The 15,878-nt window shown below is 40.3% G+C and overlaps 1 protein-coding gene across 1 annotated transcript; it reads right to left on the minus strand.

Moving 5' to 3' along the window:
- Window positions 1–447: 447 nt before the first annotated feature.
- Window positions 448–1,383, minus strand: LOC103736360 (olfactory receptor 7E24-like). Its single transcript, XM_017798876.1, has one exon. The coding sequence runs from the start codon at window positions 1,333–1,335 to the stop codon at window positions 448–450; it is 888 nt and encodes a 295-aa protein (XP_017654365.1). The 5' UTR covers window positions 1,336–1,383.
- Window positions 1,384–15,878: the final 14,495 nt, after the last annotated feature.

A 15,878-nucleotide genomic window follows, 5' to 3' on the forward strand; every position in this document is an offset into this window, starting at 1 on the left:
TATGTGTATTTTTTCAGGAGGGGGTTGAGTTAATACAATCAAGCACGGTTTTCTTACATCATCTAAGCTTTAGTTATTTCTGTTTTTTTACATCACCCAAGCTTTAGTTAGCCCTCCTCTCACTCTCTCTCCCTGTCTAACCTCCCCCCCCTTCCCCAGTTTAAGTATGCTCATTTCCCCCATTTCCCCTTGATTATCTGTTATTCCTATTATTCCCTCTCTCATGAGTTCCTTTTCCCCTTTTACCACCATGGTTCCTTGTATGTCTTTCCCTCTTCTTTCTCAGTTGAATACCTCCATTTTCCCCACTTCCCCCTTGTTAACATGTTTCCTACTATTATTCTCTCACTCTTTCTCAGGCTCTTTCTTTCCCTTTACCTCTGTGCTTCATTTCTATTTTCCTTGTTCCTGTTCTTATGTTAGAAGTGGATGACATACATTTTGAGGTTAAATTATTCTATTGTAGAACATTCTCAGGGCACTTTTAATATCTCTGTTCCTCAGGCTGTAGATGAAGGGATTCAGCACAGGGGTGACTACACAGTACATCAGTGAGGACACAGCGCTGTTTCTGGAAGACTCTGAAAGAACTGATCCAGTATATACGCCAATAGCTGTTCCCCAAAATAAGAAAATCACTGAGAGGTGAGACCCACAGGTGGAGAAGGCTTTAGACCGCCCATTTGAGGATGGCATGCTCAAAATGGAGGACACAATTTTGTAGTAAGAAAAAAGGATCCCTGACATGGGAAACATACCATACACGATACTAACTAAATATTGAACTATACTCTTTGTGAAGGTGTCATAACAAGAAAGATTAAGGACCTGAGAAGGGTCACAGAAGAAGCTAGCAATTTCAGCATCCTTGAAATTGGTCATCTGTAATGCAACCAAAAGATGTAGCTGGGTTTCCACAAAGCTAAGTAAAAAAGACACCAGAAGTAAAGTGACACAAAGATGAGGGTTCATGATGACATGATAATTCAAGGGATGGCAAATGGCCACAAATCTGTCATAGGCCATCACAGTCAGAAGCATGGCATCCATACATCCAAAAGTGATAAAAAGTGACATCTGAGTGAGACAGCCCACATAAGAGATGACTCTGCTGTGGATTTGGATGCTCACAATCAAATTTGGAACCGTAGTGGAGATTAAACCCATATCAGCCCAGGACAAGCTAGAGAGGAAGAAATACATGGGGGTGTGGAGGTGGGAATCAGAGATGACAGCCAGGATGATGAGCAGGTTCCCAAGCACAGACACCAAGTACATGGACAGGAACAGTCCAAAGAGGATCGGCTGAAGTTCTGGGTCCTCAGAGAATCCCATGAGGTAGAATTCTGAGACAAGCGTAAGATTTTGTGATTCTGTATTTCTAGGACACCTTCAAAATACAGAAGATCCAAACAAAAAAAAATCAATAATATCATTTTGTAGGTACGGTGACCAGTTCTTCAATAGATAAGTAGAGTGATACACATGTACACTAGCATATATACTTATATATACATGATATGAAAAATTGTTTATATGCTATTTTTATATTGGCTATCTCTACATGAACCTGGATATTCTTGAAGCCATGGTTCTAGTAATTTTCTTGCCTCAGATTAGTGAACACTGGGTTCACAAGTGTTTTCAAACATAGCCAAACACTTTCCCTCTCTCTCTCTCTCTCTCTCTCTCTCTCTCTCTGTTGGAGTTTGTCTCTGAGGCAGTTTTTTAAATATTCAGAATGTGTTGTTGTGTGATGTTTTGTTTTGTTCTGTTTTGTTTGTTTTTAGGAGATTGGATCTTGCTAAACAGTTCATCTATCACTGAACACAGTATGCAGTGAATCTGTTCTCAAAAGAACAGTCATCATGCCTTAATCTGTCTACGAGCATGGACACCACATGATACATATTTTTACAAGGAGAATTAAGAACTGAAATATACACCTTCATCAATACTTACCATTATTAGAAAAGTTTCAGCATTATGCCCCTTTCTGCAAGTCACTCAATTGGAAAAGACTAGAAGGCCAAGAACTTTATGGGTAATAAATTTATGTTCATAGTAAAACACAGTTTAATCTGTTCAGAAAAATATATGAGGGTGAGAAAGATTATTCCATATTTAAGAAAAGAATTTATGGTAATTTCTAAATGGAATTAAGCAGCAGACAAATACACCTATTGTAGTCTAAGACGGTGGTATAAAATCCTTTGTAGAAGATCATATAATAACTGAAATTGCAAAATTTGACACAAAATTTAAGTTATTTCTTAAAGGAAACATACTGTTATGCTCCTGTCTATATTCTTAACATCTACCATTCTTGAACTTGTCTATTTTCATCCTGTATTTCATCAATTGCTTGGTCAAATACTAATTATCATTTGACAGTATTAAACATACTTCTTTGATTATTGGCTTTGGGAGACATCAAAATTTGAGAAATATAGATAATTAACTGGACATTTTCCATCATGTCAGAGTGGAAATATAGCATTAGAGAGCACTGCACCTGCTGTTGATCAAAAAGATTAAATGATAAGAATTTTATTTGGATTGCTATTTAACTTGGAGGCAGTTATGAGCAAAGTACACTAACAATAAAAGTAAATTTAAAAAGCTGAAAATTTATTTATTCAGGTCTATCAGCCTCATAAATATCTAGTGAGAAAATGGCTCCTTACTGTGTATCACAGTCCAGGTCTGCAGGCATCCCTACCCCAGTACATTAAAGCATCACAGGACAGGCCCTGGGACCCCCCCCCCAAACAGGAATTGAGTCAGCAGCTGCTGTTCAAACAATGAGGAGACCGTTTCAACATAACCTGTTTCCCCAGATAAATTTAGAAGATAAACAGGCCTCTGCACCCAGGACCCAACTGCTGCAAGAGCTGTCTCAGCACAAACTGCTTCCCCCTGATAGGTTTGACAATGTATAGACCCCGCATCTGCTGAAAGTATTTTGAATCATTTTCCCCACCTTCTGCATTCCCTATCCCCCTATAAAAGCCTCTAGCCAGCAGCCTGTAAACTTGTGGTCTTTCCTTAATCCTGGAGTTTGAAAGTCACCCCAAGCGACTTCCCAAATAAACCTTGCTTTTGTTGGAGTCCTTCTGAGTGGTGATTTTTCCTGGTTTTACCCATCATTGTGTTGATTCAATATTCTGTAATGGAATGGTGACAGTGCTTAGCACTGTTTCTGATAACAAACCCTCTTATTTAAAGTGGAGGGAATAATTAGCTCCAAGGTTACAGTCTCTCAATCTCCATGATGCCTGAATTGACTTTTCTCCAGGCTTCCTGATACAGGGACTGAAGCTCTCAATTCATCTGATCTAAAACACTGACCTCAGCTGATTTAATTCATTGAAAAGGAAAAGAGTAAATGTATAGGGTGGCTTATAAACACAAAACAGTAATTTCATCATATCAAAAATGAAAATAAAATATTACATAAATGATTGTAGCATGGAAATTTCAGCAAAAACTTTTGAAATCATTTAGATATTTTAACCTGGTATAACAATATATTCACCTGCTCCAATATTTAAATATTTGGTCTCTCTCCTCACACCACAAAAAAACAATTAAATAATAGTAATACCTTTAAAGTTTTTGTATTTCTTTCTTTCATTAAAGTTCATAACCACTGTCTTAAACTGTTTCTTGGCATTTAGAAAATGTTCTATAAATATTTATTATTACAACTATTAATAATACCCACTTTATACATTTACATATCAAGTATATTTTGCTGAGGTCTGTCAAGATCACACACATTCAGAATGTTATGGCCATAGGCACTTTATAGAGACCTGAATAAATACACAGAAAGTTTCAGTTCTTGGAATCTCTTTGTGATTCTATTCTTCTGCACAGTTAGCCATCAAATTTAACAGGTGTCCTCTGGAACTGGTGTGATAGACTGTTGCTGGCCACCACGTGGGTGCTGAGCATATTTTCTCACATATGTTTCTGTTGTGTGACAGTTTCCAGGGGAGACATGAACAAACATCTACCCACCCCAGACACAAGACCATCAGTAAACCAAAGTAAGGATACCACCAAAATCCAGCTTGGTGAATCAACAAGCCTTATTGATGTTTGTTACAGCAATATGAGTGAGGGTTTACTTACAAGAATAGAAATTACTCAAAGACAGCTGCATCACCAAAAGCCCACCCCTACTCAAGATAAAGGATACCTAAAACTCACTTCATAGCCTTAAGGCAGCTCACCAGGTCAGACATTGCCTTTTTCAGGTCTCAGCCTCTTCCAGGCAGCTCAGTTCATCTCTGCTTCTTCCAGGCAGCTCTGCTGGTCTTCATCTTTCCAGCACCTTGGCTGGCCTGAGTGTCTCTCAGGGCTTACAGAAGCTTAGGGATGGAGTGGCCTAGTGAACCTTGACAATTTCATGGACTTCCTGAATCTATTGAAGTGTTTACTTCCTGAGTTTAGCAAACTTCCTTGCAGGATTGAACACCCTAAAAATATCAGGCTGTTTACCTCCTTACTGAGCATTCTGTTCTTTACCTCCCTTTAGAGATCCTGTTGACTATGTTTCTGTAGAGCATTGTTGTTTATCCAGCTTCCCTCTAAAGTGGAAGGAAGGTTTTATCTGGGACAAAATTGCTAGACAATAGTTTCCTGTCAGTATTGCATTGCAAGTCATAAAGTTACTAAACCTACCTTAAAATCATCTACATGTCATATAAGTAATATACACCTTTTCCTCATGAACGGTAGTGTTTTGTGTTGTTTGCAAGCAACTCTTAAATCTCAATTAATGAATGCATTGAATTCAAATGCTTTACCTAATGCACAGCATTATCTGAAGGAGAGACATCTTTTGACTTGTAATTTTATTATGACAGTATTTCCAAAATCCATATACATCTCCATGTCAAAAAGAAGATAATACTGCATAAGGTGTTGATGGAGAATGTTTCATGATACATACTCAATTTTATAATTTATAACCTACATTTGTTTTCATAATGAAAATTCAGTCATTGTGATGTATGTCTTTTTATTCTTGAGATTTGCCATCAAATACCACAACCGTTTGTCCAGTAGCAATTATTTTATAATAATGCAACAAAAAATTGCATCCTTCATGGGGAATAATGTTTCCTTAGGCTCCAGTAGAGGCCACCATGTCCTGGGATTGGAGATCACATATAATTAAGTCCTGAATAACTAACTTGCTCTATTTCTTCTCTGTACTCTTATTGATAGAAAAGGTAGGTATGTAATGGCTCCAAAAGGAGTCCCCAAATTGTAATAGCCAAAGTAACTTCATTTTCTTCATTTTGTACAAAGCTACTTTAAACCTCAGAAGCTAGAAAAACAGCCAGCTTCAAGGTCAAGTTTGAACTTAGTTGCTTCCTTTAGAAGAGTGCTTTCTTTGGAGTAGCTGACCTTGGTCACCTCCCAGACAGTGCAGCTGTGCTTCTTGTCTAGCCAAGAAGTCTAAATAACAATAGTAATCAGAAAGTTCCTTACTGTCAAGGCCTCTATAGACCCGTTAAGAGAAGAACTAACAAAGGCTTGTTTTGGCTTCCATAGTTTGCTTATGTGCTAACTTGGGCTGTCCCGACCCTACTCAGGAACACCTGGCACTATCATGTGTGATGAAATTCTTATGGTATTTGTAGTTTTCACCTTTATAAGCTAGTTTCACTGTCCCTCAGGGCCGTGGGTCCTGAATCTGACTAAGGTGCCATGGACAGCTACAGCCATAATAAATTTGACAAATTAAAATTTGAACTGGGGGGCTGGAGAGGTGGCTCAGTGGTTAAGAACACTGGTAGTTCTAGCAGAAGGGCCCGGGTTTGAATCTCAGCACCCACAAGGCAGCTAACAACTGTCTGTAACTTCACTTCCAGGGGATCTGATGGCCTTTTCTGTCCTCCGTGGGCATTACACAACACAGGTGCACTTACCTACATGCAGGCAATACACACATACACTTAAAATAAAAATAACAAATGCAAATTAAAAAACAAATTGAATTGGGTCTGGTGAATTTTTTTCCTGGTGATTTCAAACTCTGTAACAGGTTAAACCCAGGACAAGACATGGATGACAGTTGAAAGTCTCTAGCTCCATCAGCACTGACCAATATACTTTTAAAATATTATTTTTATTTTATGTGTATGTGTGTATTGCCTGCCTGAATGAAAGTGCACCCATGTGGTACAATGCCTGCAGAGGTCATAAGAAGGCATCAGATTCTCCTGGAATTGGTGATATGGATGGTTGTCATCTACCATGTGGGTGCTGGGAATCAAACCTGGGTCCTGTGCAAAAGCAGCCAGTGCTCATAACCACTAAGCCATCTCTTCAGCTCCCGATTGATGTATTTTTTTATTTAAGCATTCCTTTTTATGGAAACAACAAGTTTATAGTGGTGCATTGTCTGCAAACGGCAATGGACCTGAAATTACGAAAAGCTTTGTAATGTATCTTAGCCTGCAGCTTGATTCTTTCCTGCCCCCTTCTCTTTATTGTTCTTTTACTTTTTATAAATAGAAAAAGCAGAGTAACATATATCTCCAATAAATGTGTGAAAAGAAATCTGTTTAACAAGTAATGCATATTTTGTCTGTGGTTTCTTTTAAAATAAATTAATCTATCATTAAGGCATTAGTGTTTTTATTAGTCAATGTAATTTAAGGGTAGATGAAGCTTAGAGCAATGTAGTGTCTGATCTGCGTCTCACCCAAGGCTAAGGTTAATCTGATGCTTCTAATGCTTCATCTCTTTTTACAACCATGAAAATACCATAGGCTGTGAATGATTTATACATTTCAATGGAACTATAGGTCTGATATGTAAATTATGTAGACACACATATAGCTGTTTTGTCTTGTCTCTAACTCTGTGGAACATTCCCCAAAAGAGAAGAAATTACAACCAGGAAAGCACCAAGTGTATTGAAGTCAATGTAGGATACATCCATTCAGTTTTTACATAGGATCTTATTTTTTCATGGATTCTTACAGGACAAGGTAATGCAAAGGCTCTGGAAATCAGAAGTAAAACTAACAGTCATTTGTCTACAAACATAAGCAAATAGACAAAGACAAAAATAAAATGTCCTCATACAGAAACTAGAAAACTTAACATCAAAGGGCATTTTACCAGAATATTATTAACATTAAATCTAGGGCTTTTAATGCCTCAACTATTGAAATTTTCCCTAATTTTGTGTTTATACATGTGTGTTTACATTTATGTGTGAACGCTCATGTGTATATAGGTGCACTTGTAAGTGTTTGTGCACATGTGGAAACCAGCAGTCTAGTTCTGCTGTCACTCCCAGGCACTCTCCACTTTCTTTTATATTTGAGAAACGCTGACACTGGCCTGAAACTCAATATACACCTGATATCCAGAAAGAAACAGGGATATGCCTTCCACACCTTCCCACCTTCCCAGTGCTTGGATGACAAACACATGACACCATGCCCAGCTTCTTTTTAATGTGGATTTTGGGATCAAACTAAGGTCCTCGTGTTTGTGAGGCACACAATCCACTGAGGCAAGCACTCTACTGACTAGGCTATCTCCTCAGCTCACTTTCCCATAATTTTACAAAATACACATTAAAATCACACAGAACAATCAGTATCCTTGTTACAAAATACAGTGGTCTAAAGCCATAATGCATTCAGATGAAAAGGCTGAGGTTCAGAGATACTAAAACATTGTTTTATGCCACAGATGATGTAAGTGGAGGTGACAGCATTAAGCATTACATTATGAAACCCTGAATGAGATGCACTGAACTCATTTGTTTTTTCCCAGACATCGAGTCTTAAGCAAGAATCCAAAGGTATTGGTTACAGGAACATTCTAGGCACATGTTCAAATAATGTTCAGGTTCCTAAACAGGGATCAAACTGAGATATCATCTCCATTTGAAAATATGTGGGACAAAACAGATGTGAAAGAATACTGGAAAACTGCAGGACTATCCAGGACTGGCAAGAAGACAGAGATATGTGACCATGTGTATACTCTGTGGCCTTATCCTGTGATCTTCAGCTATCATTAATGTACTGGATTAATTCATTCAGGTGGTACACCCACTGCTCTGCTTTGTGAAGTATCAGGAATAGAAAGAAGAGATGGAGAGACACAAACTGAAAGAAAGAGTGAGAGAGAAAGAAATAGGGAAAGGGGTGTGCTACTCAGGTGAGAGAAAGTGAAATGCTTTCTTGGTTGTCAAAGAAACAACCTGCTAGGATAAATTTAATAACATTGTTTGCATTTGTAATCATATGAGCATATTTAAGTTTTCTAAATAACAATCTACTACAGGTTATATAATAATAATATGCTCTTTCTCTTGTTGTAAGGTTACAATAATAAGACAAGCATGGTGGGACACCCCTGTAATCCAAACACTTGAGAACTCTACATAGGAAGATCAGGAGCTGAGGGTCATCTTCAGACACCAGCAAGATTGAGGCCACATTAGACATATCTCAAATAAGCTGGCCTTAATAATTGCAGAAAAATGAAACCCATAAAATGAAACAAGCTACATAGGACACATGGCTCAGTGCCTGGGAGTTAGGAAGCTCTCAAAAATGGTTCATTGTATTTGGGAGACTGTCATCCTCCTCATCTTACTTATCATCACTCTCATAAGCCTGTCTGCTTAGCAAAAAGTTTAGAAGGACACATTTGCTACACATTTAGGGACAGTATGAAGAGTATGGTGAAAGATGATTGGAATATTATTTCTGGACTGTGGTAAAACCAAAATGTCCAAAGTCTAATTCCTCAGAAAGGGTATAGCTAACATCATCTAGACATCAAACTGTCAGTTTTTCATCACAACAAGGAAACAATACTTCCAATCACCCTCCACAGATACACAGGTCCCTCTGTGCTTACTGAGTTCTGCTGCTTCTCTGCTGGGACAGGACCAAGGAGGACAGATCCAAAGATCTTCCCATGCTGCTGTCCAGTCGTGTCTCAGGAAATGTCCTCAGGACTGAAGAGTACTGTGTCTGATGGGTGCTTCCTGTAGAGGACAACCATGGAGAGAAGAAAGAGAAACATTTGGTCAGCTACACTGAAGATATCAAACTGCAGGACTAGAGGGATGGGCTGGTGGTTAAATATTATGTGGCCTTATAGGTCCAATGCTCAAAAGTCCTAATTAGAAAAATTATGTTATTCGTCCAAATCTCTAAAGATTTCCTGATATTAATGGAGGAAGAAGTAAAGAAAACAAATGAAACAACATTCAGGTAAAACCCATGTGGACTCTTCATTTTATTTGTTTCTATTTTTTTCTTTTCTTTAAAAAGACTTTTAATAGCTGCTGTACATTTCTCACATCAATTCTTAATCAAATTTACAACCTCCTCCCTTATTAATGCCCTCCCAACCCCCCACCAGACTTCACATATTAAGAGTTCACTGGATGTTAAGTCTTATTCAGTCAACTATTTGTACCCAAATGTCCTTCAATGAAAATTCATCCACTGGAACCTTAGAAGCCTATCTAGAGAGTGCAAGTAAGGCCTGCTCTCCCTCACCGAGTAGTAATCAATCTCCAATAATTCTCAATCTAGGGCTGACATGCCACCCATTTCTCTTGCTCCACTCTGGGTCTTTGTCTGAGTGAGTTGGCATGGGTCCTGTGCTCAATGCTGCCATTGTCACAAGTTCACAGTTGTAAGCTTACATTGGCCTCAAAGTCTCTGCTTCCCTGTGTTCATGAACCAGTCCTGACTCTCACAATATTTCTGCCCCCTCTTCTGAAATGGACATGGGTGGATGAGGTTTAATATAGGTCCTATCTAGTAACACACACTCTATAGTCTCTTGTTCTTTAAAACTTTGTCAATCTCTGTGTATCACATTCTGTTGTATAAGGAATCTGGACTGACAAGAGTTGAAGGTTGCATTAGTTTTCTCTACCATTGTTCTGCTATGTTCCATGAGCCTTAGTTGTAGAGGTTATTATGGTTGTTAGGCTTTAGGGCTGGGTTGGACCACTGATTGATTTTTTTCCCTTGTAGTTTGCATATTATCAGCTAGTATTATAAGAGTTAAGCTTCAGGTAAAAGACTTCAAGGTCATTTCCCACTCCATTGCTCCAAGTCCTGTATGAAGTGTGTCTTGTCTTCAGCAGTAGGGTCTTATCTTCTAGTTCAGAATCTTAGGGGGGCACATCTGTTTGGCGGATCAGAAGCTAGGGATGGTGGTGATGGGGGGACTGCCTGAGGAGGGATTTAGAAATCTATGCAAGGGTGGCTAGCTAGTCTGGATTAGGAAGCTAGTCCAGAGATCTGAGGCAGAGGAATTGGAGCTTGCTTGTGCCCAAGGGTGATAGGGGGCAGGATGAGAGTAGGAGAGAGCAATGGAATATGGATGATCATTTTGATCTAATTTGTGAGTATTTTGTTGAGAATTTTTGCATGCATATTCATTATGGATATGGACCTAAAGCTTTCTTTTTTATTGTGTATTTTCCTAGATTTGGTAATAGAGTAATACTAGTATCATAGAAAGAATTTGAGAGTTTTCCTTCTGTTTCAACCTCTTAAAATAATTTAAATTGCATTAGTTGTAGATCTTCTTTTTAAGGACTCATAAAATTCTGTGATTCTATCTGGGTTTGTGTTGTTTTCCAGTCAGGGGGCTCTGTATTATTGTTTTGATTTCCTCATGCATTATGGGTCTGTTTAAGCTGTTGATCTCTTCTTGGTTTAGCTTTGGTGGTTTCCATACATTTAAAAATTCATCCACTTATTTTAAGCTTTCAAATTTAATAGAAACAATGAAGAAAATGAGAAGAAAACCCAGAGTGGGAGAAAATCTTCACCAGTGACAGATCTGACAGCATTTTAACATCCAAAATTTATAAAGAACTCAAAAAACAAATAATCAAGAAAACAAGTAACTCAGTGTATTAGTCAGGGTTCTCCAAAGAAACAGAGCAAGTAGAATGAATATATATGTATAGAGATTTACCAGCTTAGCCCACAGAATAGAGTCCGAGTAGTCCGACAATGGCTGCACCATACTGGAGAGGCTGAGAATCCATAGTCACTCAGACCACGAGGTTGGATGTCTCAGTAGTTCCAATTTGGCACTGAAGGTCTGACAAATTCCAAAAGATCAGCTAGTCTTCAGTCTATAGCAGCAAGACAAACTTTCCAGCGAGAGAGAGGGCAAGCAGCAAGAAGCCTGGCATTCTCCTCTGCCTTGGTCTTTTATATAGGCTGCCATCAGAAGGTAACACCCACATTTAGGGTCTTCAGATGATCCAATTAAGAAGATCTCTTTCATTTCAATTAATCTCAGATCCAGTCATGTTGACACCCAGGGTTAGCTATCACAAGTCCACCCCTTGTCAACTTGACACCCAATAGCATCTCTCTATGTCATGCTTAATTTTCAAATGAAAACAATGTTGAGGTCATAATTTCACCTAACATGATATGACTATCCCATTATACAATGACCAAGCATTATGTATCTTAGAGTAGGTGATAAGGTCTTTGAGGAATGCTCAGTCTTTAGTATCTCATAACCCAATATAGGTTCAAAACACTAAACCACATACCAGTTATCTCAATGACACATTCAAAAAAGAATAACACAAGTATCTGCTTAACATATGTGTATACATGCACAAGCCTATTCTTAACCAAACAGGACAAAAATATTCATGTCAATTACAATCCAAATTTCTGCAACTGGTCACGTGGCCTAAGTTGGTATTTGTAACTACCTTCCTCTACCACCCATTCTGTATTTCCTCCACCATCAGCGAGCACCTCTGCAGGGCTTGGCTCTTTCCCAGAGTAACCCATACTTTCATCCATGAAGGGTCTGGGCCATCTGTCCTGTCTGAATTGGGTTGTTGCAGTTTCCCATTGACCTTAATGACAGGACATGGTAACACCAATAGTTCCCCTAAGGAATCTGCCTTCCAGATATAATCTTCATTACCTCCATTGTGGAGAACTAGTCCAATTTCCCCCTGGTAGTCTGGGTCAATCACCCCTCTTAATACAGTTACTCCTTTCTTATCCAGTTGACCTAAGGGCATCAGAAGCCCAAAGTGTCCAGGGGGAAGTCTTATCTTCCAGTTCAATGAAATGTTTGTTGTCTCTCCTTGCAGAAGCACTCCCTCCTCTGGAACCAAAACATCTAAGCCAGCAGAGTGCAAAGTTGAGGATACAGGAAGCAAAAAATTTCATAGTGGGTCACCAGGGGTAATAGTGAGTGGAATCATTCCCACTTCCACCCCTTGATTCCTGGACCTGTGAATCCTGGGTATAGGAGAAACTGTACTATATATTCATGCCGATTCAAAGCATACAAAGCCTTATGGAGGACCCTGCCCCAGCCCTCCAGGGTATCGCCACCTAATTGGTGCTGTAACTGTGTATTTAACTGTGTATTTCAGAGATGTAACTGTGCATCATTCTATAAAGCCAGCTGCTTCAAGATGGTGGGGAACATGGTAAGACCAGTGGATTCCATGACCATGGGTCCACTGTCACAATTCTTTGGCTGTGAAGTGATTTCCTTGGTCAGAAGCAATGCTGTGCAGAATACCATGATGATGGATAAGGCATTCTTTAAGTCCCTGGATGGTAGTTTGGGCAGAAGTATTACATGCAGGAAAGGCAAATCCATAACCAGAATAAGTGTCTATTCCTGTAAGGACAAAACTCTGTCCTCTCCATGATGGAAGTGTTCTAATGTAGTCAACCTGTCACCAGGTTGCAGGCTGGTTGCCATGGGGAATAGTGCCATATCAGGGGCTCAGTGTTGGTCTCTGCTGTTGGCAGATCTGGCAGTCAGCAGCAGATGAGTTAGCTTTTTTGATTGAGAATCCATGCTATCGAGCCCATGTATAACCTCTATCTCTGCCACCATGGCCACTTTGTTCATGGACCCATTGAGCAATGACAGGGGTAGATGAAGAAAGTGGCTGACAATCCACAGAGTGGGTCATCTGATCTACTTGATTATGGAACTCATCTTCTGCTGAAGCCACCTTTTTATGAGCATTTACATGAGACACAAGTACGTTTACATCCTTTGTGCATTTGGAAAGAACTATCCACATACTTCTTCCCCAAATGTCTTTCTCGCCAATTTTCCAATCATGCTCCTTCCAAGTCCTTGACCATGCAGCCAAACCATTGGCTACAGCCCATGAATCAGTATATAATTTCACTTCTGGCCATTTCTCCTTCCAAGAAAAATGCATGACCATGTGCACTGCCTGAAGTTCTGCCCACTGTGAAGACTTTCTTTCCCCAGTGTCCTTAAGGGTTGTTCCAGAAATTGGCTGTAATGCTGCAGCTGTCCACTTCTGAGTGGTGCTTGTATAGCATATAGAACCATCTGTAAACCAAGCCTTAGTCTTCTCTTCCTCAGTCAATTGATTGTAAAGCACATCCCAGGAAGCCATAGGTGCATGCTTGAGAACAGAAGGCATCATAACAGGAGTAGGAACCATAGGAATTTGGGCAATTTCTTCATGTAACTTGTTTGTGCCCTCTGGGCCTACTCAGGCCTAATCATGTATATACCACTTCCATTTGATAATGGATTGTTTCTGTGCATGGCCTACTTTATGGCTTGGGTGGGGGTCAGATAACACCAAGCTAATGATGGGCAGCTCTGGTCCCATGGTGACTTGGTGGCCAATTGTCAAATGTTCAGTTTCCACTAATGCCCAATAGCAGGTCAAGAGCTGTCTCTCAAAGGGAAAATAGTTGTCTGCAGATGAAGGCAAAGCCTTACTCCAAAATCCGAATGGCTTTTACTGTGATTCTACTATGGGGGCCTGCCAGAGACCCAAACAGCATCTTTATCTGCCACTGATAACTCAAGCAGCATTGGGTCTACTGGATCATATTGCCCAATGGGCAGAGCAGCTTGTACAGCAGCCTGGACCTATTGAAGGGCCCCTATCTCTTCCAGGCCCCCTCAAAGGTAGATGCCTTCTGAGCCACTTGATATATGGGTCATAGTAACACACCCAGATGAGGAATGTGCTGCCTCCAGAATTCAAACAGGCCCACTAAGCATTGTGATTCTTTCTTGGTGGTGGGAGGGGCCAAGTGCAACAACTTATTCTTCACCTTTGAAGGAATGTCTCTGCATGCTCCACACCACTGAACTCCTAGAAATTTCACTGAGGTAGAAGGCCCTTGAATTTTGGTTGGATTTTGTTGGGAGCCAAAAGGCCAGAAGAAAAACATCTTTATGGCTTTGAGAAAAAGAAAGCTTTATGGTTTCCTGAAAATCTTTATGGCCTTGAGAAAAAACAGCTTAATGGTTTTCTGTAAGTTTCTATAAGATAGCGCTTAGTTACAGCTTTATGGTTTCCTGTAAATCTTTATGGCCTTGAGAAAAAACAGCTTAATGGTTTTCTGTAAGTTTCTATAAGATAGCACTTAGTTAAAGAATGTAGAAAAACAACTTTGTGACCCAGGCTAAGTCAGCCTTGAGAAATGTTTTATGCTCACCATAACAGTTAGCAGATGTTCCTTTAGGATAAGAAATGCCCCTTGAATAACCCTCCCTAGCTATAGCATCCAACAACACCAATTAGTGTCTGCCCAGCACTTTCCTTCTCCTCACCCCCCCCCTCTCTTTCCACTACCAGTATATATATCTGCTGCTTTCAAATAAAATTTTGGAGCTTGATCAGAACACTGTCTTGCTCCCTTTCTTCGTGTTCCTTGTTTGTCATTCTTTCTAGGACCCCCACTCGTCGTGCCACTGTAGAAGTGTCCTGCGGGTCGGGACATTCCTGGCGCCCAGCGTGGCGCACGAGTCCAGCTCGAGAGAAGAGCGGGGAGATCCAGAAGGAACGTCGGTTCCCCCAACTGGCCTGCGCAGGCAACCCCCTCAGGATCGCCACAGTTCATCGCTGTGAGACAGATCGGCTCCGAGATCGCCACGGTCGACCGCTGTGAGACAGATCGCATTGGTAAGACGAACCGACGCATTACACACAAACAAGCATTCTGTATCAGTCCCTTTGAAGGTAGGGACCCCAGTCTCTGACAAGATCTGCCAGCCTGCTTTGAGTAGGAGGAGCGGTGTATTGTTTCTCCTAAGCCGTCCACCGGAGACCTACGGTTACAACAAGGCGACAGGGTCTCTCGGATGTGTGTCAGCACAAATACTGACCAGCGAAGCTCACGCAGGGGCGATATTTAAGAGGCATGGGCAATACTTCTAGCTCCCAGGAACAGTTTGTTCAGGGGCTCAAGGAGTCTCTCAGAGCACGAGGAATTAAGGTCTCAAGAAAAGATTTAAAACAGTTTTTTATTTTCATCCATGACACCTGCCCCTGGTTCCCTGTCGAGGGAACAATAAATCACAAGAAATGGAAAAGAGTAGGGGAAGCATTACAAGATTATTACCAAACCTTTGGGCCAGAAAAGGTCCCTGTAACTGCTTTCTCCTATTGGAATTTAATTCAGGAAATCCTTAAAACCCATCCCTTAGATCCAGATATTCAAGAAATTATTAAAACTAGTAAAAAGGCTCTTAAAAATAATACTCCACCAGTCGCAAATGAAGCACAGGCAGCCTTTCCTCCTGGGCTCCTGGAGCAGTGCTCAAAGCCTGGTGGCACCTCCCCCCAAAGGGGCCCGCCACCTCCTCTCTGGCAAAGATCCGCCAGGGCCTGGATGAGTTATATGCTGAGTTCATCAGCCGCTTAACTAACGCTGCTGAAAGACTAGTGGGAGAATCCGAAAACAGTGCCTTTGTAAAACATTTGGCTTTTGAAAATGCTAATTCTGCCTGCCAAGAAGCAATTAGACCCCACCGGCAAGGCACCCTTTCAGATTATATTAAACTGT

The sequence above is a fragment of the Nannospalax galili genome, unplaced genomic scaffold (assembly GCF_000622305.1).
Source record: "Nannospalax galili isolate Female #2095 unplaced genomic scaffold, S.galili_v1.0 scaffold558, whole genome shotgun sequence".
In the NCBI taxonomy this organism is placed as follows: Eukaryota; Metazoa; Chordata; class Mammalia; order Rodentia; family Spalacidae; genus Nannospalax; species Nannospalax galili.

Coding starts and splice junctions, on each gene's coding strand:
- LOC103736360 (XM_017798876.1), bottom strand. CDS start 1,335: ATGGGATTCTCTGAGGACCCAGAACTTCAGCCGATCCTCTTTGGACTG.